Raw genomic sequence first — 23,697 nt, forward strand, 5'->3', positions numbered from 1 at the left:
TAAATTATCAGATATAGAAAATGGAACAATAAGGCTAGCATGTTGAAATCTGAAGTCTTAAGAAAATGTTTACAGGATACTTGGACTCTTAAATTTCGCTGGCTCTCTGATATAGTATATGACTAGATTATTAAATACACATATTTTTCTTTTTTACCTGTAGCCTAAAAGTGGTTTCGAACGGTTGATTAACTTGCTTCGATTTTCTTGGTACAAAAGTGCCCTGCTTAGGTAGCAGCTTTACCTGCAACATTAAAGACAGAACAATTTTCAATAGAATCCCTATTCTTTAATAAACTTATCACGATTAAAATTAATATTAAGATTGGAATGAAAATTAATATGAAAATTGAAAGGGAAATTAATATTACAATTGAAAGATCATTTAACACTATAGATATTAATCAACTATGCTGTATAGTGGAATTATACTTGAAAAATAAATTGAATCACTTCTCATTCTCACACGGAATCACTTCTCTGTTTCATGGAAACAGCGATATACCCTTAATTGAGATTATGAATATAAAAATGAGTAATTAAAGGAAAGTTTCCTAATTCCTCTGCCATCGATAAATTATTCTTTCAATTTTTAAATTTTGTTTTCTCCGTTTAATTGAGAAAAACATAGGAAATGGTCGAGACTTCTCGAAAGACACCAGACACGTGCAGCGGAACAGTTCCGATTAGAGGTCGGCAAGGTAATTCTACAAGATTAGAAGAGATTAGAAGTAGTCTTCAGAAAAAAACAACTACACCGTCTCTTAGAGATTAAGGATCGCACGATTCATGGAATTCCAAGTCGTTTCCTCAACTCTAACCCTTCGTTTCCCCAGGCAGAAAAACTGCAGACTCAAGAGTTATTCTACTCTTCTTGATACAACTTCCTGTTGAGATCTTCCACCCAAGAAAGAAGCCCATAGAGCTTGCGAGGATGGGAGAAATTATCTGAAAAATTACAGAGAAGTCCACGACCTATGTGTAATATAATAATAATAAAGAGCCTAAATCTCCTCCCCTGATCAATCTTTGCTGTTAAGTGCTTCAGTCTGACAATTGGAATTTTAAAATAAAAATGCCGCTATATTTTAATGACAGGAAAGACGACGGAATTGGTCGTTTCTAATCTTTCTGTAGATTCGTTCTGTCGCTTATCGATTAGAACTGACAATTACATTAAGAAGTATACGACTTTGTGCCTAATTTCGTTCCTCTACATGGATACCCAAGAGACGAAATTAGGAACGCGCGTTTCAGAAAGAAATTCGCAATAGAGTTATCCAGAGACAACGAAGATCGAGATGTGGCCTGTTTTATATGTGATGAACGATTTTCGAACGACGTGAGCGCAGAAAAGTGTGAGATGCACCGCTTCATATGCTGCTGTCTTCTGTGCACATCTAAATCACAAATTAAAAAATTTGTATGTTATTTTTCTATAGATCCATAATTTATATTATTATTATTATGTATCTTAAATTAATTTTTGAAACCGGTCATTTGACCGGGTCTGGTAAGTTAGTATTAAACTGAAATACTTTCGATACTTAACCTTCTACTTACTTTGCCGTAAAGGAACTAGACTGCCCACAGTTAACAGGTTAAGTACAACCACGAGCATACGTGTTTATAGCTATTAGATATCTCGACTCGTTGAACAGACTATAGTTTCCTAACATATGTAGCTGTAATACCTGAAGTGCATCCAATGCACCAATTGGCGTATTAGGTTGATGAGGTAGAACTATTCCACGTTCTCCAATCGCTTGCAGAGTGTAGCTAGAAGCCGTCAATTTGTGTGCCGTGGCGATCTGCACGAGGAGGTCCATCATCGGCATACTGTGAACAGAAAGAAATCCGAGGAATCGTTTAGAATTCGAAAATTTGCACGCCAAGGAAGCAATAAGCCATGCCACATTATGCCATGTCGTTCCGCGATATTGCGTCGACACGTCTCAGGAAATTAGTCTCTGAACTTTTACACCTGAATTTTTCATTCTTATTTAAAATTATTTTTATTTTACTTCAATGATAGAAATTTTATTACAATGATAGTGTGCTTACAAAGAGGCGAAGACAAAAAGGAAGGAACAACGCAGACATTTTTGAAGAGAACTGCCTGATTTTGAGAAAACCGAGTTTGAAATTTAAAGCGCGCGCGCTTTCTTAACGCATGCGCCGTTGCTGTTCAAATATGGCTACCTTGGGGATTACCCTTTCCTTCGCTAGACGTGTCTTTATTTCACGTAATTATGGCTGTTTCAATGCACTTCTTTGTTTCTAAAAAACTTTGTTATTTCTATAAAAATGAATATTATATTATTAATATTATATTTAGCCTGTATTATATTATATTATAATGTTAATACTATATTATCAGTATATTATACAATAAAACCATTTCTATTGTTTCATTGAATATTCTCGCTATCTTAAAGCTGCTTTGTATATTCCGAAGCGCACGATTTTGCATTTTCTGCCTGTCCAACAAAATTTCCAACTTTTACAAAGGCTGCACGCCTAAGAAAATATTAGTTTATGGTAATAATAGCAAGCGTAGACCACAAAGAACGAGAAAACACTACTCGCAGCACGGATGGAATAACGAATGGGTACTTTCTTTCAACTGAAACGTTTTCTCGCGTCGGTAAACGGATCATTAGTCAACAAATAATTCTTTGATAGATTCCAGAGTATTGTTTCTTCAACAGCTACCATTTTCATGGGGCGACCCGAATTTGTGGAAAGTACGAGGATCGAGTAAACGTCATTTAGAGAAAAAAAAAGACCGAATAGAGATCAATACGTAAGTGGAAAAAAGCAATCCTAAAGAAACAGTCGACTGAATTTCTCCTTCTAGTGGTTTTTCTTTTTTAGCATCTCTAGAAAGCACCGTGATATAAAGATTCTGTTCGTAGCCTAAGTGCACTATGGAGCAGGTTACATTTTCTCGAGTAGAATGGACAGGGAAAATGACTGGATATTTCAGGAGCTTTTTATCGAAGAATTATCGTCAATTAAGAGAAACCGGTGATTTATTTGCTTTTCTAACGACTGCGTGATCGCGCTATAGGGAATTTTTTTTTCTCATAGCTTACGTAGTTTTAGCTACAATTATAGAGTAATCAAAAGTAAATTTGTAGGAGAAGTAACTGCAAAGTGATTAGTGGATTGGCTGCGTGGATTCTCAGGGAATTTCGTATTTTTCTGAGTAGAACTAAATAAAGACAGATTCTAGAATTTAATTCGTACAGTCGAACCTCGGTAACTCGAACCTAAAGGGAAGAGCCGAAATCTTCAAATTACACAGGCTTTGTCTTACCTAAGTTTTCGAGCAAAAGAAGTTGAACAAACGAAATTTCGACGGACAGAAGCTTCGCACGAAGGTATAATTACATTCACGCTTTTGGGAAGCGTTTAACGTTTTAAGCTTCTCTTGAAACTCGTTTTACTCGACGTACATAAATGCAAAATTTACATAAGCGATAGACGATGGTAATTATGCGTTCGACCGACGAAAAACGATTAGCTTCTGTGGACACGTGACAAATAATCCGAGTTGACGTAAGTTTTATTTCGACTTCCAGAGGTCTTCGCAGCGGAGCGGAAGGAAATGAACAAAACTGTAGTCTTACAGAGGTTTCTGAGTTACAGAGGTTCTGGTTACCAAGGGGCTCCACTGTATAAGGAACATTTCCTTTCACTTTGGACATTTTCTTTGATATTTCAATATTTCTTTGTGTTTCTATGTCTTCAGCTTTCCTGCAATTGCATAAACTGGTTTCTGTCTGCAGAGCTTTCTGTTAGCAACAAGCTGACCAAGTTAAATCGGGCAAAAATGAAGGGTGAACTTTCTAGATTCTAGATGATGTTAATGAGAATGATCTCAGTGATTGAACAAGAGGAGAACGTTTCATAATTATGCGCCAACAACGTCTGGTCGTAATTTGAACAGCGTCACGCTGCAATAACACAATGATTACAGGCATTATGGCCTGGAGGTTCCAGGAATCGGCGAATTAATCTGCTAATTGGACCGTTAAATTAATTTCAGGGCGGTTAGGATGATTCTGTTCATTGTCAGTTGCATATTACACCGTTAGACAAACCTTATATAGGTGTATTACAAAAGCAAATTGCATAAGCTTGGGCTAAACTAATCTAAACTGATTATTAAACTCAAATTTTTGTTTCCAATGCTAATTACAAACTAAATTAAATTGAATTCCTTAGAAGGTCCCTAATTCATATGCTCGCTATAGCAAAGTATGTTTTAGACCTAAATTCCTGCTACAAAAGTGACATAATTTGACAAACATGCCGAGGAATAGGGGATTCCTTAGGATTCCCCAAGTTCTTTACAATCCCTAGAGTTCCTAGATTTAGAATCCCTAGAGTTCCTAGATTTAGAATCCCTAGAGTCCCTAGATTTAGGTTTCCTAGAGATCCATAGAATTCTTCTTATAAAATGAAAATAACAAAAATGACACCTGATTCTATTTTTCACTTAGAAATTTGATTATGATGAAATTATGCGTTAATTTTATTTATTTAAATCGTTGCAAGTCGGTCCTTCTCAATTTTAAAGATGCTGCTATTTGTTAGACGTGCCACCCACTTTTGGGGCAAGTACATATGAAAGATGAATTCGAAAGAGTAGTGTACCTTCTCTGCACCGTGACCCTCTGCGTTTGAAGATGATGCTCCTGAGGTAACTGGACCAGGAGCTCCATGCTACCGGCTAGCATGTCTGCTGGCGTGTCCTCGGTCACGGTTAGAACCATTCTGGATGGCCTCTCCTCTCTAATCCTGGAAATCAATAGAAAAGAAGGAATTTTTCATTAGAAAGATGTTGAACCAACTGAATCAGGAATATTTTATTCTAAGAAAATTGAAATTAAAATTAAAATTGAAGCTGTAGAAAATTTGGTAGATCCTTTTTTTTTTGGTATTTGATATAGACAAAATTCTTATATAGCCTCATAAATGTCCTTTTAAATGTCGTTACAAAGATATAAAATAAAGAATGAAGATGACAAATATGATTACCAATTATAGGCAATAAATTAGAAGATGTAATAATTCTTTATTGGAATAATTATTTATATTCGAAGAAGGCATACCTATATTTTAGACTGAATTCTTCAAAAGCTAACCGTTAGTAACAAAAAAAAAGAAAAGAATATCGCTGTCCACTCATACTAAACAAATGGTTGTTATGTCATTCTGTCATTTACTATGTTATACTGCAGTCTACGTGTAAAGATAATTTGTTTTCAGTATGTTGAATAATTTTTCTTGCCACGTACTCACACGCACGCGTTCGTTTCTCATAATAATCCAACGCTAATTATAAGTGTTATTATCCTGAAATATTAACAAGAATATTACTACAGTAGAATTGTACAGAAAATACTCTAGAAAATACTCTAATTATATTTTATAACGAGCTATTGTCACAGTGCAGTTCTAGTTTAGAAATACATGTTCCTGACATACGATGCGCACAATCCATCCTTTTTCTTCTCATTGATATTTCAGTCATCGAGTTCGTGTTTTACAAAATCATTTGCATAACAATTACAGCAGACGATATTCTTCAAACAATCGAACGACACAAATTTCTTAACGTTCTCCAATATGTACGAAACGAAAGCATGCATTTGAAAGAAACGTGGCACAAATTCCCCGGGGCTTCCCCAAACATAGACCGACCACACTTTCATGTTCACATGACATGCAGCTATTCAATGCCAGCCGTTATCATCGTGGCCGTTTCACAACATTATCGAATTAATCTCGATCTGGATTTTATACCTCAAAATGGAATTGAACTAGTTCATGGCCAGCTAACAATAACAATCTGACCGTTATGTGGCTTAAAGGTGGCTTGCAAGTAGCTTTTTGACACTACCTTGATCAGACCCGGTCAAATGACCGGGTTCAAAATTTAATTTGAAATTATATTTCAAAATTTAATTTGGAATTATATTTCAAAATTTAATTTGAAATTATATTTCAAAATTTAATTTGAAATCACGTTTCAAAATTTAATTTGAAATCACACTTCAAAATTTAATTTGAAATTATATTCCAAAATTTAATTTGAAATTATGTTCCAAAATTTAATTTGCAATTACGTTTCAACATTTAATTTGGAATTATATTTCAAAATTTAATTTGCAATCACGTTCCAAAATTTAATTTGAAATTATGTTCCAAAATTTAATTTGCAATCACATTTCAAAATTTAATTTGAAATCACACTTCAAAATTTAATTTGAAATTATGTTCCAAAATTTAATTTGCAATCACATTTCAAAATTTAATTTGAAATCACACTTCAAAATTTAATTTGAAATTATGTTCCAAAATTTAATTTGCAATCACATTTCAAAATTTAATTTGAAATCACACTTCAAAATTTAATTTGAAATTATATTCCAAAATTTAATTTGAAATTATGTTCCAAAATTTAATTTGAAATCACATTTCAAAATTTAATTTAAAATTACGTTACAAAATTTAATTTGAAACTACATTTCGAAATTTAATTTGAAATTATACATTCACTGCTATTCCTTCCGTTCATCTAACTTTATATAAATTCTTATATTATCTAATTAATCAGTTTCTCAATTTTCGTTAATATATGTTAATGAATGTACAATCTTAAATTAAATTTTGGAACTGGTCATTTGACCGGGCCTGGTAAGGTTGATGTTAAAAGCGAAACGTCACTACGTTAAGCGATATATACGTATATATATCTTTTTCAATGACCTTGAACGATAGAGTCTTGCAAACTAAACAGTACGAATTTTAATAATGTCCAAAGGTCGTGCACTGATTTAGTAATGTTGGTTTTACCTAATTATTTCAAGTAGTTCGTTGCAGATTTTTTTAATATTTTATGTTGTTTTTTCCATTTAAGAATTTCTTAATATTTTAATATTTTGATATTTCAATAATCACTCCCTTAGTGTCTTAGTACCGTGATAGTATATTTCGTGGATCGATGCTTTCATGCTTGCATACACCAGTATACTAGTATCTTGGTATTTTAGTACTTTGAACACGTGAACGTTTGAATATAACAACATACCAGTTGTTAGACACATTGATGTTCGAAAAATTGCATCATTTGTCATAAGACAGACTAGGAAAACAAAAAGTGAATAATAGCTATATGGCAGCCTTAATACAAGCCATTAAAACCTGTTATTAAAAAAGTTAACTTGTCAATGCTAATGGACACCCAAGTAACGCGTATTCTGGAACGCGTGTAAGGTGATACAGTAGAACGGCGACACATGGAAGACGAAACGCGTGATAAAAAGCAGACAGTATCGTTTCCTATAACGCAATCTACTCTATTGGTCGAATAGGGTGGTCAGATCGATTACCATCTATCTGGCTGCTACTGTGCTCTGGAACAAACAGACACAGACAAACGTTTCACACGACACTCGCATACACATTGTACAACTCACACTGTATGCAATATTATACACGCATAAATATGAAATTTATTAAGTTTTGTGCACTACTATGAATTTTATCATGAAGAGTTGATTTCTAGCAGAATAACGTCTAGTATATAAGTCTTATCACATACAGTGATATGATATAATTCAATATCCGTGCAAAATTCTATTGTACTGATAATGCATCGACTTAATTGAATTTAATACATTTTTAATTAAAAAAGAAAAAAAAAAAAGAAAAAACGATGCCTTATATTGGAAAATTTTTACTCTACTTTTCGACTTATTCTTAGACGAAAAGTTAGGTATTTTTCAAGTGTATCGTGACTTTGGAACCACCTTATAGATTCCTGTTAAACTGTACAAGGAAAGAAGATAAATTATAGCGCGCAGATTATACTCAAGTATCGAAGAATATAGGTTAAGATCGGGGAAACAGACAAGAAGATGTACAACTTGGAATTCAGAATCTTGAATGAACCTTATCTCCAAGTCACAGAGAAAAACCGTGGTTTCATCAGTGATTTCATAAGTGGCTCTCGCACATCGTTGCGACATTTGCCAATTGAATGAACGAGACTGTTGCTCGCTGAAAAGAAAACGGCTACTTGCAGCCGCTTCAAATTCCTTAACGACGTCAGCTTTTCCAATACAAGGCGTCTAAAGCGTCAAATTAAAAGAATCTTGTATTCAAACTCCTCCAACCTCTTCAAAGCACCTCTTAACCATTCACATATTTCACAGCCTAATCCTTTAAACGCCAAAAATATCTTCGAATAATTAATAGCAGTCGATTCTGCATAAAAAATTAAACGAAAGATATAGAATAATATTTTTCTCTAGGAATCGTAATTTTCAAATAAATCGAGCTTAAAAGTATGAGGCGTGCCACTAGCTTGAACGTGCGCCATCTTTGCAATGGCGTCACCAAAATAGGGCAAACCCCCAGCTTTTTATTCGATTTTCTGGATAACAGAGACACTCGTTAAAAAAATATATTGCGCGTTCTTTCTTCAGTTTTTTACAACGATTCATCCGGCACACTCGGAGCTATTCGATACATTTTTATGACGCAATTTCGTCAAGTTGACGGCTAAAACGTAATTGTTTCGACGCTCGAGGCGGAGTTTCGGTTTTCATCGGGTAACCAGGGGAAAGCAAATTGAGATCCACGCATCCATTTCGGTATCAATCACTCGAGTCACGGGATAGCCGATGATTATATCGAAGGAACGGTACCGTTACATAATTCGGATCTCGAAGAGAGGCCCTTTACGTAACCGCTTACAAATGGCAAACGCAGCCACCGACCACTTGCTGCTAATTGCATATATACAACACGATCAGTCAAGTTAGTATATATAATCTAATAAACTCGTGGCACGATGAAGCGTTGAATCATCGTTGTTTACGCTATCGATGAACCCAGAGGTGCATTCCCTTCTACGAATGTGCAGGAATTCCATCTGCGCAAGAGAACCGACGCGAATGAACAGAACTGACAAGAACTGTAAGCTCGAGCTAAGTTAGTGGACCCACTATGCAAATTCTTTTTGGACATTTGGTATTTTCGGATTTGACGTTCGAAGGATACCGATTTTTTGAAGTATTTACGATTTAGGTCAATCTTGCTATGAGAATTTTATCTTCTACATAAATGGGGATATTTTAGGATTCCGCATATCCGATATCGCTCATTAGTCATTAATTATTTTCACATTTAGGAATTCAGAAACGCGACGCTATAACGTAACAAATGTCTACATATTTATAAGGAAATATCTACCTATTTATAAGCAAATATCTACTATACTGAAGAGCAAGGTATGCGAAGAGAATGAGCGATCGTTTATTCCTTTCATCATATCGGAGAAATACACCATAAGGATGGGGAGAATGTATGAATAACACATTATACAGTTCTCAAATTAATAAATCTTCCCCTGTCGAAGAATATCGCCACGTGCAGGCACACGTGACTCTGTAGACGCGTCCCTAGAGCATTTCGTGATAGTGGGTTGCTCAATCAGTTCCTGTGGCTGGCACGTTTTCCACCACGAGGTCTACGAAGAAAGAAGCAGTAACGAGCCGGGCAATGCGTGCCCTGGACACGCTGGACCACGGATTTAATTCCGTTCTCGCATCAGAAAGCTTAAATTAAGACGTCTGATACCTCGAGGCTGTACTTACATCCCAAAAAAGGTCTGGTCCCATATAACCAGTATTTAGTGTAAAAAGAATTCATAAAAATCACTAGCTTTCACCGTCGTTACGCGAGAATCTCCTCTGAAAGTAGCTAAAGTCACGCGACATCTGTAAATATCGTGTAAATAATAGGTACTAACAAATATGAGATTCTAAAACAACACTTTCTTTCGCTTTTTACTTCCTTATTCTGGCATTTATCGATCCAACTGCGAAATCACGAAAATCCCTAGACTAAACAGCTGTTCTCTACGTACTTCTTACGATCGAGCGATTTTTTCGAATTCCTAGTAACAGTTTCATCCTCGCAGAGGAGTTGCACGAAGCAGCAGGAATAATTGGTCCATCGACGTTTCGAAGATTACAGATTGCACGCTGTGGATCGTCAGGAAAGGCGCGCCGTCCGTCCTTTCGAGTGTTTTGTTACGATTCGGTTCGTTGGCTAGAACGCAGGAAATATCGATCTCTTTCTACGTTTCCTTGACCGTGGCTTCGACCAAAGAGATCCCACGGAAGAGCCATGATTTATTCCCGCTAGGGGGAGCTCTGGGATCGCTGGTTTTGCTGCGTTGTATCGCGAAATAGTCAGGAAGAAGTTAAAAGAAACGTATCCTGCCGGTGATTGACAAACTTTCTTCTTTTTATGGGACAAATGACATGGTTGATCACCGGAAATTATTATTTCCATTTGTTTCGACGAACATGTTATTAGGACATGACGATCGGATTCAATCCCCTATGATAATTGAAAGGCTTAAACCTAATGAGGATTCTCATTGACAAATGATCGAAGAAATGTAATTTGAAAAATTAGAAAATTGCGTATCTCTTACATGTTTGTTGAACTTTTGGTGAATTCGTACAGGTGGCGTTAGCCTAACTTGTTTCTGCTCAAATCTGACCTTAAATAATACCTATGGAATAGTTAGGATTCACACAATTGGTCAGGTGTCTATTGCTTGATAAATGTTGAGAAAGGTATCTGTTGTTGTTAATAACTAATAATTGGTGTTATCAGAAGGAGCTATCAGAAGTGAGATTCAGAAGAAATTGTGTACTTTTCAAAATAAACAACAGTTATGCAATGTCATACTATTGACTGTACAGAAATCCCACAGAAATGGGCAATGGATGTAGTGGGCTATTTATTTGTAGGGATCCAAAATTCACCTTCCTAGTTCTATTATTAAAAGGTAATACAAAATTGAATACACACAATGATCTAAATAGGCAGTCCCTAACTTGGAATTATATCAAGTTCCCTAATTTGCAATTACATCAATGATGGTCAGACTACACATTTGGTCAGGAGTCTAGCAACATTGACCAGAAGAAGATACTAACTAACAAAATGACTTGGTTCTGTCACCTCCTCTGCACAGTACAACTGTAAATACTCTACATAAATATTTAAAAGGACGATGAAAAATATTCCTACACTGATTGAATAGGATTTGATAGATTGCAGGTCTTTTATGTCCTCAAATTATTGCTAAGACCACTATATATGTCCTCAACTATGTCTAAAACCGCTGCAGTTATACGTTTCAATAAAAAATCTCGTTCAGTCCAGGACAATGACCGTCCATTCTCTTGATCCTGACAAGGGACACATTGACAAAATGGTCACGCACACCCATTGGACAATGCAACACGCGTTCGACAAGCAGTCTGTCTCGCAGTCCAATGCACACGTAATGAAAATCCTTAATGAGGACCTCAAAGATCCCGGTGCAATGTCGACCGTGCTTTCTGCGCACAATGCATGCACTCATTACCATTAATTCGTGTTCTCGCCCTCTTGCAACTCGACAGCAGCCTCTCATGGTTACGTAAAACGAAACACTATACCCTGGACTGTGTGTATGCCTTCATGATCACTTATGCTGAAATGACATAATTCTCTTGGAGAGACAGGATGCCATTACAGTCGTGCCATTTATTGAAAGACAAAATGGCTTTGGAATGGCTTCAAGGAAGAAACTGTATAATTCTGTTATTAAGACGGTGGTGCATTTTTAAAATTATGTTCACGCGCAAAGGTAAAAGTAAAAGCAACGTGGCATTTGTAAACTGATTATATCACTTTTTGTGGATTTTTCAGTTCCACTGCAACGTTCGATGCTTAAGAAACAAGCGATTTACTCGTTCTTAATAAAAAGATGAAGCAAAAGCAGGTAAGTGATAATAAATTCTAAGGTGAATTTAGAAAAATAGTATTTGACATATTAGCGCTTTGGTCGTCTTTATTTTCACCACTGTTATCTGTATGATAGTTCCAGAGTTCATAAACTTCCTAGTAATTAAATCCACTTTTAAACTATGAAATCCTATTGTTTGAAACCTTAAATCCTATTTTGGAGAAGTATCGGTGAAATCCTGCTGTACAAATCTCAATATTTCCAAATAGAATTCTACCATATTCAGTTGTAACAGCTGATTGAGAATTGACATATCTAAATGTGATATCCTACCAATTGGATGGAAAATATTGAAGTAACAATTTTGTTAGAAGAATCAACGAACTCCTATTATACCTATGTATAAATTTCTGTTATAAATATTTATGAATGGATTTCTACTGTACTCGCTCATACAAATGCAGAAGCTCATAAGTAGTAGCCATAAGTCTTGCGCCATAGAGTATTGAAAACAGGTGAGAATGGTGTATCGAGGATTTTTGTTTGTGATGGACGTTCATACAGGAATGTGTTTTAGAGAGCATCACGGGGAACAACTGGCTCGGTCATTCCATTCATAATCCACGGCGATCACTGCTGTGGTAAACAGACTGGAAAGTGGTCAATACTTGTTCCACGAGCTGAGGCGATCAGACAGGTGGAGAACTAACGGGATGCGCTGTTGGAATTTAGGAAGGCCGGGGCCTCCAGCTATGGAACGTATCTCCACCTTCCATTCTTTCTTCTCTCTCTCTCTCTTCTTTTCTTCCTCGCTCCTTACATAATTTTCAAGGATATGCACCAGTTCCATCAATAAGCATGCAAAATCATTTTTAGCCTGATTAATCACTCCACTGAGAAGACTGTGCGATCTTCCAATGATTTCAATGTATTCCAATGAGTTCAATGGCTCAGCAATTTCTAATAAATATAGGAATATGAGAGGTTCTGAAAAAAACAGGTTTTTAAGCAAAACTTGGTTTCAGAGTGAAATTAGAGAATTTATAGTTAGCTTAATTAATTATACACTGAGAAGATTGTTGTTCTAACAAGCTTCCATTTTGTGTCTACTAAAAAAACTGGTTTCAAAATATAAATAAAACAGTACTTAAAAATTTCATCCTCTTTTTTTCTCGATACTAAAAGTATTTCTTACTTCGTCGAGATTGGAACATAAAAATTTGGAGGCCCCAGTAAGGTTAGGTTAACTTTCAATGGCTTGGAACTGTTGGTTAACATAGAAGTATAAAAAGTTTCACAAAATTGCCGTTTCCTTTACTAAAAAGTGCTTTTTCAGGATCATCGACTTCTTTATCGAGTTCTAAGAAATGATATTATCGGTTGGAAGGCGAGACACGCGAGTAAAGTTCGTCTTTCTTTTCGGACGCGTATCGAATTACACGGGCACCTGCGACCGAAAGATGAACGCGTCGGAGAAATGAGACTATTGTTTCCTTAGTGCAGCGAAACTCCGTGAGAATTCACGACGCACAATAACAGTATAACGATATATGCGTGTATTCTAGTGTCTGTTACCGAGGGAAAAATAGCACATAGTCGTTCTAATTTCTTTGGGAAGAATGTCTGCATTTTAATATGGAATGCAAATGGCATCCATTAAATTAACCTTTTATAACCTATAAACTAAAACCTTTTTCCTTACAGTTTTTTTTTTTTTTTTGGACAGAATTACTGCTATTTAGAATTACAGAAATAGACAGAATGACTAGTGTATATGACTACTGTATGTTTCAAATATTGCAAAAATTTCAAGATACGATTGATTCTTTTGTAAAATATACAACATTGTCACGAACAATACGTATAGAGGTAAATATAACGGAAAGGGTCCAAATAACATATGAAAGCGTACTGGACGTGATTCATCGTGGGAAAATAAGAAAGAAATTAAGGATAAAATTATTTTTATTCCCGGCTTAGTTTTCGAGAAAATCGAGTCTCAAGATTTATGAATTATAAGTGAATGTGGCTAATTCCGGACTGGACAGGACTAAATAATCGATAGAGGGTAACTGTACGCGTGACAATAAGTCGAAAATGTACAATACAATTTTTCTACAAGACGCTTTGTTTCGGAGAAAAATAAATTTGAGAATTTATCGTACGCGTGCAAGGCCGATACTCGACTAAACATGTTCGAACTCAATTTCCTTGAAAAAATATTATTCAACGCTTTTGATTTATCTTTGCGCATATAATTACCTTCTGTCGATTATTTATTCCTGTACAATCTGAAATTAGCCATGACCAAGTATACCTGATAAATATTCGAACTCGATTTTCTCGAAAATTAAAACGAGAATGAAACAATTTTATTTCATATTTTCTTTTACGTGTTATCTGGTCGGACTCTGTATACAAGCATCGTAAATTACACAAATCAAACCCGTAGTGAACATGCTAAATGTCTCTGCTTGCGCTTTCTCTATTATTTGTTTCAATATTTACAGTGAACCACCTTGAAACAATATTTCAACGAGTAAAGTTTCACGACAGCTGATTAGCATGACATCTTTTCTATTCCGGTAAAGAAACAGCAGTTTCTCGCAAAAACGTCGCGACAGTCCCCGGTATTTTCACTTACGACACCAAATAAAACCGAATGTGGGCTAATGGCTGAACGCGGGGCCTCTCGATGAAGTAGGCCTCGCGACTTAGGGTCTGCACAGATCGTTTGGAAACGAGTTTCGCGATATTCCATTTGGAGGTCCTCCGACCCACACGCGATGGAAATACCAGTCGGTATTAAAGGAAATGCTCTACATACCCAGCCGGAAAGAGGCAGAGCACAACAAGTATCAACGTGCGCTGAATATTTAAGCAGATTCAGCAATTATTCGCGGATGGATAAATCTGTATTAATTCAAGACGATCCTCGTTTATGCACCTTATAAGGCGTTGCAAAGACTTTTATTCTTGCTCCGAGGTCTTGTAAATTTTTTTCTTTTCTTTTTTTTGATAGCATAATAAGATGAACTCAGAATGAACGATTTGGTAATTAAATAAAAAACAAAAATAAATGGAATGAATGTTAAATAAATTTCTAGTTAAATAAATCTTAGGAAAAATATACGCATTCAAGCTTTTATGTTAGAAAGGAATCAAGATTACAATGTGGATAAATTCTCGTGAAAGTCGTATCACTTGCGAATATAATACCAAGCATTCTCCCTATTTCGATTCCATCGCCAACCATAATTGAGTTACCAAAAAAAGAGTCGATACAAATATGGCGAACAGAAAATAAGTAACGAAGTTTCACGTTCCGTGCATCGGTTTCGATAAGTCCACGGGTAAAATCCTTTCACTGGACGACTTAATAATTTCCTCGACGCGGCAGGTCCCGAGAAATCGAGATCGCATTGTCCGGAACGAGGTGTATCGATCGGTGAATCGGTTGCAAAACTATCCGTTCGAAGAGAAAACATTTACGCGGCTAACAGTCTTCCCAGAAGCTACTTTTCTAATGCCCGTCCCCCTTTTTTTCTTCCTCTCTTCTTCGATCGTTCTTACTTTCCCGCAAATTGTCCGACAAATTCCAGGCTCTAACCAAATCAAACATTCGAGACGTGAGTCATAAAATTCCGCGGTTGTTTTCATTTTTCGACGATATCCAGCTTTCATAACCTCGTGAATATGATATTATAGATTACAATCCCATTAAATCGAATTAAAAGATCATGTCTAATGGAATTTTGTATTCGAAACTTCCGTTTCGATCAATGACAGCTGGTTTTACTTCAGTTGTCGATTTCTTGCGTCCATAACCTCAGTTATACAAAGATACTAAACCACCATAAATTCATTAATTCGAATTGTGAGGTTATATCTTATCGAATATATTTGAATGTTTCCACTATTAGAATATACGGACGGACACACACGTACGCACGCGCAAACACACACATATGCTATAGATCGCAATATTACAAACTTAAATTGAAAGATTATTTCAGATTAAATTTCTAATTTGAAACTTTCATTTAGATCGATATTAGTTCAGCTTTGAACCCTAGTTACCGATCGAGCAACGGCCCATAAGAATTAATCTCTATTTCAACAACTATAATTTAATAATCTCTTAGGAATTGATGCAAGGTTTTTTGTCGGCGATATTCGAAAAAACGTGACAAATGTTAAAAATTAACAACGCGTGCAAAGTTGATCCATTGACCAAATTACTGAAAGAAACCAGACACATAGGATAATCTGTTGAATAGCATCAGACAGGTTTCTCGCACTTGTTACGGGCAATTCTGCCGAGGTCAGTTTCATTTTGCCTCTTTTTTAAAAATAACCTCTCGTATTTCCTTCGCCCGTTTTATTTTATTGCCCTTAACGATGTACGTAACGGTTTATGCTCGTTCGTTCCGGGTTGTAACTCGAATATTCTTAACCCTTATTTAAACAAGAATTATATTCAATTCTACAGCAATAATTCTTCGTTGATTGGTGTTGAACATCGCCGAATTCTCGTTCTGACCATAGAGAATTTTAATTGCTCAATTAATTTCACGGAAGACGCGAATTTTGCGGTCGGTAAAACAGCTTTAACAAACCGGGAGAACGAATGTTTCAAATACCTGCGCGCGCATTTCTAACCCGTCACGCTATAAATATAATAAAAAGATCGAGAATCGTATTTAATTCGGAATCAGTTGCAGAGGAATTTAAAAAGGCGAGGATCTTGATTTCACTGGTTGAATGAATTTCGTATTCTCCTCAGAACTTCCGCCTGTTTTACGCTCTTTTTGTGCGACGTTGTATGGAAATGGCTATGCCCTTGTATGTGGGACGGAGGTTCCACGAAAACGGACAGACAGACAGCGAGACAGACGGACGAGGACACGAACCTGACCTCACCAAGAACGAGACGATACAACTTTCAGGAGCTCGTAAAACAACACTGGCGACCTCGAGGTGAAGAAGCTTCTTCGAGTTCACCGAACTTTCTCTGTTCTTCCTCTCTTTTTACTCGGGCGATCCATTTATTTACTGCCGGAAGAGGATAGGTTCGAACAATAATAATAAAAACATGACCTTTTAAAGCTGTAATCCTATATTTATCCACATTAAACAAAACCTTATTTTCATATAGTGCGATAAAAAGATTTATTCCTATGTCTGAAGATCTGCCCGATAAAATTTCCTATAAAACTAATTGTAATCCTCACGATATATAGGTTAAGTATTCAGGCATTAGACTAATTGAGAAATTTAATAAAAAATTAGGAACATTTCTTAAATTGTAAGGGATCGCTCTAATTAGGGGACTACCTAACCTAATTCAGGCAAATTAGGTTTCAATTTTAATCTCCATTGGAATCCATCGTGGAATTAGGAGAATCCCTTTAATTGCATCGAGCCTGTTAGCGTTATTTATTCCCTATTGGAGAAGACTTCTATACTAATGACGGCCTATTTTCCCACATATTTTCCCACCGTTCACTTTCCTACAGGTCAAGCTGAGATTCGTTATCGCGAATCGATCGGTGGCCGACTGTAATAGAAACTCTCCCTACATTGTAACGATCGATCTCGCAGTGAATTTCACGACGGTATCGGTTTCAAGTTGATCTCGGGACGAGGCCACAAATCGCAAGTCCGTGTCTTTCACTGGACACGCGCCATTTTTTCTGTTTCTTTCTCTTTTTGTTTTTCGAGTGTGGCAATATTTCCATTCCACTTAATTACGTTCCGCATCGATGGGACCGGCGTAAGTCGATACTCGTCTCGGTAATCGATCCGTGATCGCTTCGATTCCACATGCGCATGAGCACATGTTCGCGATATGTTAACTCCGAAGACTATCTTAGCAGGAAGCTCGTTCTTCTGTCCTTCGAAAGAACATGTTTATCTCTGGAATGCGAATGACACAACTACATTGTGGATAAGAATTAAAAATATTATGTAGCGGATAACATAATATCGCGTTTTTTTGTCGTTAACTCCAACAGTTAAAATACTCAGAATCTCGGTTTCCATAATTGGGCCACTGAGAATGCCAACTTGTAAAATTTAACAACAGTAATTGAAAATCCATGTCATAGGATACATCAAAATGTAGTTTTGGGGTTAGGTGACAAAATATCTGGCGCCATCTCTGACTAATACGTTCCGTATCTAACCTGTAACTGATTTTTAAGCATGTACACTGTACTACCATCGTGTCGCACAGTACAAAATACTGTTAGAGACAAATTGACGGTTTTAGACCATCTTTTAACCTGTCTACTCGATGCTAGTATTGGATATATCATATGAAGGTTCAAAGGACAGCTGACTCAATAATAAGACTGACGGCACAATCTATTACAATTAGCATGTTTTGGTCTGCGTGATACATAGTTGGTACATAATCATACCAGACACGTGCAAATCATTAAGGTTGGTCACAAAAGATAGAGAACCATGAATTGCTTCTTTTGTACTCTTCTTTCTTAGGTTATATAAGCTGTATATATGTTCTGTTACAGTAATCAAGACTCAACCGGTATTATCTCTTTTATAAACACATCAAACGTAATTTTTGTTAATTGTACGTTCTATAGAGAGAAAGTAAGCATTGGTGAAGCAATCTGCAAGAGGTATATCTTTCGATAATGCCAGGAACATCCTATCATTATGCAAAATAAAGACCTACGCACACCTGTGGCTCGTTCTAATAAATTTCTTTTTCTTTTCTTTTTTTATGTGTACCATTAACTGAAATCGATAAATGTGGTATAAAATCTATAGAACAAGGAATTCTGTCCAACCCTCTCCTGTCTTTATTGGAAGGAGTAAACGGACGTTTGACACCCAGGTTAAATACCGACGAAAGCTATTATTCGTAATTACCAAGGAAAAAATTCCCATCGGAGATTTCTCAAGCAAAGACCTCTCTCGATCGATCTCCGTCGTTTGCCTTTTTTCCCTTTTCGATCTTTCCACCGTTTACGAGCAAATTACATAACGTACGATTACGCAACACGCGTAACTCCAAAGAGGACGCGATGCACTTTGCCAATACGGCCCGGCTGTGATTCCTTTTTGTCATACACCGCCATCGAGTAATTGTAATCGTGATATCTATACGATTGTACGTTCTGAGACTCATTACATTTCTCTCCTTCAGTGACTGCTGTCTTAAGATAGGAAGTCGTGACGATACATATCTTTTTGACAACGTTAATCTTATATAACGCAAATTCGCCAAACTTTTACACTTCTAAACCTTCAATACTTTCAAATGTCTAAAACTTTCAGATTTCAAAGTTTCGAAAACTTTCGAATTTTCTAACCTCCCGATTTTCAGACATTCCGATTCTCAAATTCCCAAACTTTCAGACCATGAGCTTTGTCGAACTTTCAAGCTGGACGAGCGTCCAATGGCTCTCCAATTTCTACGGTTTCGAGCTTCCAGTAATTCTCGAAGCTCCAGACATCACATTTTACCAACATCAGGTTTAATTACGAAATGAAATTTCCCTTTTCGACGTGTCTCGCAATATCCGTCATGCTGCAGCAGGAACTTACGGCGAAATCCACTTTTCCTGAAGATACTAATAATTCAAAATGACCAAGAATCAATTCTTAAGCATCGCTTTGTAAGATTACAGTGTCGTTTGATCGAAGGCAGTACTTTTAGCGCTAATGGCTGGCCATATTACTCATTCTAATAACATTTAACTGGATCTGGTTTACTGAACGTCGACAAACTTTCTTGCAGGAAAGAAACGCGAGTGGCCATCGCTGCATGAAATGCGAGCATTCACGAAGTCACTTGTTGAAGCATGTAAGTCGACGTAATCGCCGCTTCGTGACGTAAGAGGACGTAATTTCGACGAATAACGGTGTTTAATTTAATGACGCCATTAGGGACGATACATATAACGCGATCGTGGCGCTTTGTGTCTCCTCTATACACATTCCTACCACTTTTTCTCTCTGTTAGACCAACATTTTTATCAACCAATTATTCTGTTGCAATTGCCACGGTTTCGTGGCATCTGATTTGTTATAATGTAATGTACAGCGTCTGTTAAGCAATTCTGATTAGTATTGCGTGAAACGTGTAACATAACTGATACGTTGCATTTGTTTTTACGATGTGCCAGCTAAGCAGATTAATTATTTATGATCGTATTAAACATATCTACGAGCATCTATCCTATTAAAGGCGTTCTGTTAATGCAGCACTGCATTTATTTATTAATGTGAAATTTCTCGAATCCTTAAACATTAGGCTTCCCAGGTGGTATTAGAAATCCAAAATATTAGCACTGTCAAGTATTGGTGTTACGTCCGATGACCCTTTACATAAACCAGAATCTATCTATCAAGACGATCAATACGGACAATGATCCTAAGGAACTGTCATAAAACTAAGCATTTTTATTTCATCGTTAAGGTCCTTAATTGTTATAGAAGATCTTCAAGTCGAGACGTTCCTTATGGTTATTGTCCAATCAGGTAAACAATGGGAAGGTCAATTATTTCCATATGGAAACGACCGGTGGTGGGGCGAACAACCCCCAGCAATAGTTTTCCTCTGCGACAACATCGTCACCAAACTTCACTGGTTTATCAGGCTTAGATCAGTCAACATCTTTGACTGATTTTTCATCCGTTGACCAGTCAATGTTTTGATCAATCATCAGTAGTAACTTACCATTTACACGTCTCTGAGAATACGTCTATACGCACGACGCGTAACTATTTATATCTACCAAATTGTTGGAATAAAGTATATATTATAACCTGTTACTTCAGTGTTATAATTAGTCAACCATCTTTACTATCCTAATGGAAATAGGCGATCGACCAATTCATGGAGTCGATTATCTAATCGTAAGGAGAATTTACGACTCTAATTGACGCGATCTACCGCGAACGTGTCTCTCCGCGAACGATCCAACAATTGGAATTCCCATATATTAGAGTTCTCTAATATTAGACCTGCCAAATGTTAATATTCCCGAATATTACAGCACCCAAATACCAATGCTCCCGAATATTCGAGTGCTCAAATATCAACGCTCCCGAATATTAGAGTTCTCAAACATTAATGCTCACGAATGTTAGAGTTCTGAAATATTACAGTCCTCGTGTATTAGAACTCCCAAATATTAGAGTGCCCAAATATCACCGTTCCCGAATATTAGAGTTCTCAAATATTAATGCTCACGAATGTTAGAGTTCTGAAATATTACAGTCCCTAAGTATTAGAGCTCTCAAATATTAGAGTTCCCAAATATTCGAGTGCCCAAATATCAACACTCCCGAATATTAGAGTTCTCAATTATTACAGTCCCTAAGTATTAGAACTCTCAAATATTAGAGTTCCCAAATATCAACGTTCCCGAATATTAGAGTTCTCAAATATTAATGCTCACGAATGTTAGAGTTCTGAAATATTACAGTCCCTAAGTATTAGAACTCTCAAATATTCGAGTGCCCAAATATCAACGCTACCGAATATTAGAGTTCTCAAATATTATAGTCCCTATGTATTAGAACTCTCAAATATTAGATTTTTCAAATATTCGAGTGCCCAAATATCAACGCTCCCGAATATTAGAGTTCTCAAATATTAATGTTCACAAAAGTTAGAGTTCTGAAATATTACAGTCCCTAAGTATTAGGACTCTCAAATATTAGAGTTCCCACACATTATAGTTCTCTAATATTAGAGCTGGAAAATGTTAATGTTCCCAAATATGAGTTCCCAAATATTAATGCTGCCGAATATTAGAGTTCTCGAATATTGCACTCGCAAAGTATTAGAACTCTCAAATATTAGTGCTTCCAAATATTAGAGTGCCCAAATATCGACGATCCCGAATATTAGAGTTCGCAAATATTAATCCTCCCGAACATAAGAGTTCCTAAATATTCGGGTCCCAAAAGTATTAGAATTCTCAAGTATCTTTATAGTATTTAAATGTCTTGAATTTCTACATCTTCAAATTTCTCATTTTCAAATTTGTATTATTAGCTTCTAGACATTATGTCATCGCTTGCTATAAAATACGTTCAAATATTTTCAGTTACTAAATATTAATTGGAATCTTTCATTTGCAAATTTTCTACGTTGGACTATTCTTATACGCACTCTACTGTGCTTAGATTAGATTGCCTTAGTTGAATCGTGTTAATTTCTTCAATTTCCAAGTAATTTCCTGGCACATATTCTGACCACCTCGAGCGTAAAAAATAAGTCGGCACTCGCTTCCTAACACGTTCTGGTTGGTTTCTTTTAACGAAAGTAACAGAAAACGTTTTATAGAAAATAAAATGTACGCCCATGGATTTATGTAACTCCCGGCAGTAGGTGAATCAATAATAACGATCCAGCCGTTCGTTTCTCTCGCTGATTACAATTGAACATAAACCTGCAACCAACACCGAATCGAATTTACAATTTTATACGCCGTTCCGTATCACGTAAGATCATCTTTCAGCGCTACAAATGGTTGGTTTCGGATTTCTAAGTTTCCTTCCAACTTACAAACTTTTAGATTCACAGCCATATGAATTTTCGAATCGCCAAGCCGCTGAAAATTTTTATTTCACATTTTGCTGCGTTCACATCCTTAGTCTTTTAAATTTCCAGTTTTCTAAATTGTCAATCTTCCAAACTTTCTGTCAAACTTTCACTCTTACAAATCTTGAATTATACAATTTTTCAATCCTCCAAATTCTCGAACTAGCGAATTTTCAATTTTTCAAATTTTCAAGTTTTCACTTTTCTACCCTTCAATTTCTACCTTCCAATTTTTCACATTTTCAACTCTACAAATACTTGTTTCCTTTCTCTACACAGTCGCTAATCAAAGGATTAAAAGATCGTCGACGAAGATATTAGTCTGTTATTATATTTAAATTCACTAAAGCTATGTAACACGTTGCGAAATATCGTTGCGTCTGATATACAGGATATCCAATATTCTTGATCCACCTGTTGGTCCATCTCTTTGTTGGATGGGAAGAAACGTAACGGAGGAATTATTTCTGCAAGAGAGTGCAATCTTCCTGCCTTTGATCTTCGCCATGAGCGATACTGGAACGGTATTAACAGACAGAGAGACGTCCAACAGTTTGGTATTTAATTTCTGTTCCTAGTTTAATAAACCTGTGCGAGCGAAGGAGCAGCAGCTATTGTTTTAAGAAGACGGTAATACACTTGCACAACTTCCACCAAGAAACTCGATCCTCGTCACAGGCTGTTCTCACCTCTGGGAACTCGGGCGCAATTGTGCAGGAGCGTTTCTCAAGGAAGACTTTCCAAGTCCAGATCAAGGAGATGGCGAAAAGAAGCCAGATAATCGAGAGCCAGAGTCTTCTGGTCGAGTCTTTTGTTAAGAATTCTCAGTTCTGACATTGGTTTTAGTTGATCTTAATCGTGGTATTATCCCAAAGACATTTGGCAAGAATTGAAGTTTATCTTTTGTGTCTATCACTTACATCTGTGCCCAGGACATTAGGATTTAAGAGATGTCCCTAAGTTTCTTTTAATTTCAACAATTGTTCAAGAGACCAAATATCTAAAGTAATTAAAGAGATTCATCTGATTCCATGAGCAAAGCCCATTACTGTTTCATGGAAGGAGCTAAAAGTTATTTCTTGTGTCTACCATTTAGATCTGTGCTCAGGACATTAGGATTTAAGAGGTGCTCCTAAGTTTCATTTAATTTCATCAATTGTTCAAGAGACCAAATATCTAATGCAATTAAAGAGATTCATTTGATTTCATCAGCAAAGCTCGTTACTGTTCCATGGAAGAAGTTGGAAGGTATTTCTTGTGTCTATCATTTAGGTCA

The 23,697-nt window shown here is 36.3% G+C and overlaps 1 protein-coding gene across 1 annotated transcript in view; it reads right to left on the reverse strand.

Annotated features, from left to right (window-relative positions):
- LOC100749763 overlaps positions 1–23,697 on the reverse strand; it is a 96,356-nt gene that overhangs the window by 13,074 nt on the left and 59,585 nt on the right. The window contains exons 3-5 of the mRNA XM_012385319.3: positions 4,666–4,809; positions 1,695–1,839; positions 158–244 (exon numbers count right to left, since the gene is read on the reverse strand). Of these exons, the coding sequence (XP_012240742.1) occupies positions 158–244; positions 1,695–1,839; positions 4,666–4,809 (376 nt within the window). The remainder of the gene's footprint in view (positions 1–157; positions 245–1,694; positions 1,840–4,665; positions 4,810–23,697) is intronic.

This window comes from Bombus impatiens, unplaced genomic scaffold, assembly GCF_000188095.3.
Source record: "Bombus impatiens unplaced genomic scaffold, BIMP_2.2 scf_0320, whole genome shotgun sequence".
Lineage (NCBI taxonomy): Eukaryota > Metazoa > Arthropoda > Insecta > Hymenoptera > Apidae > Bombus > Bombus impatiens.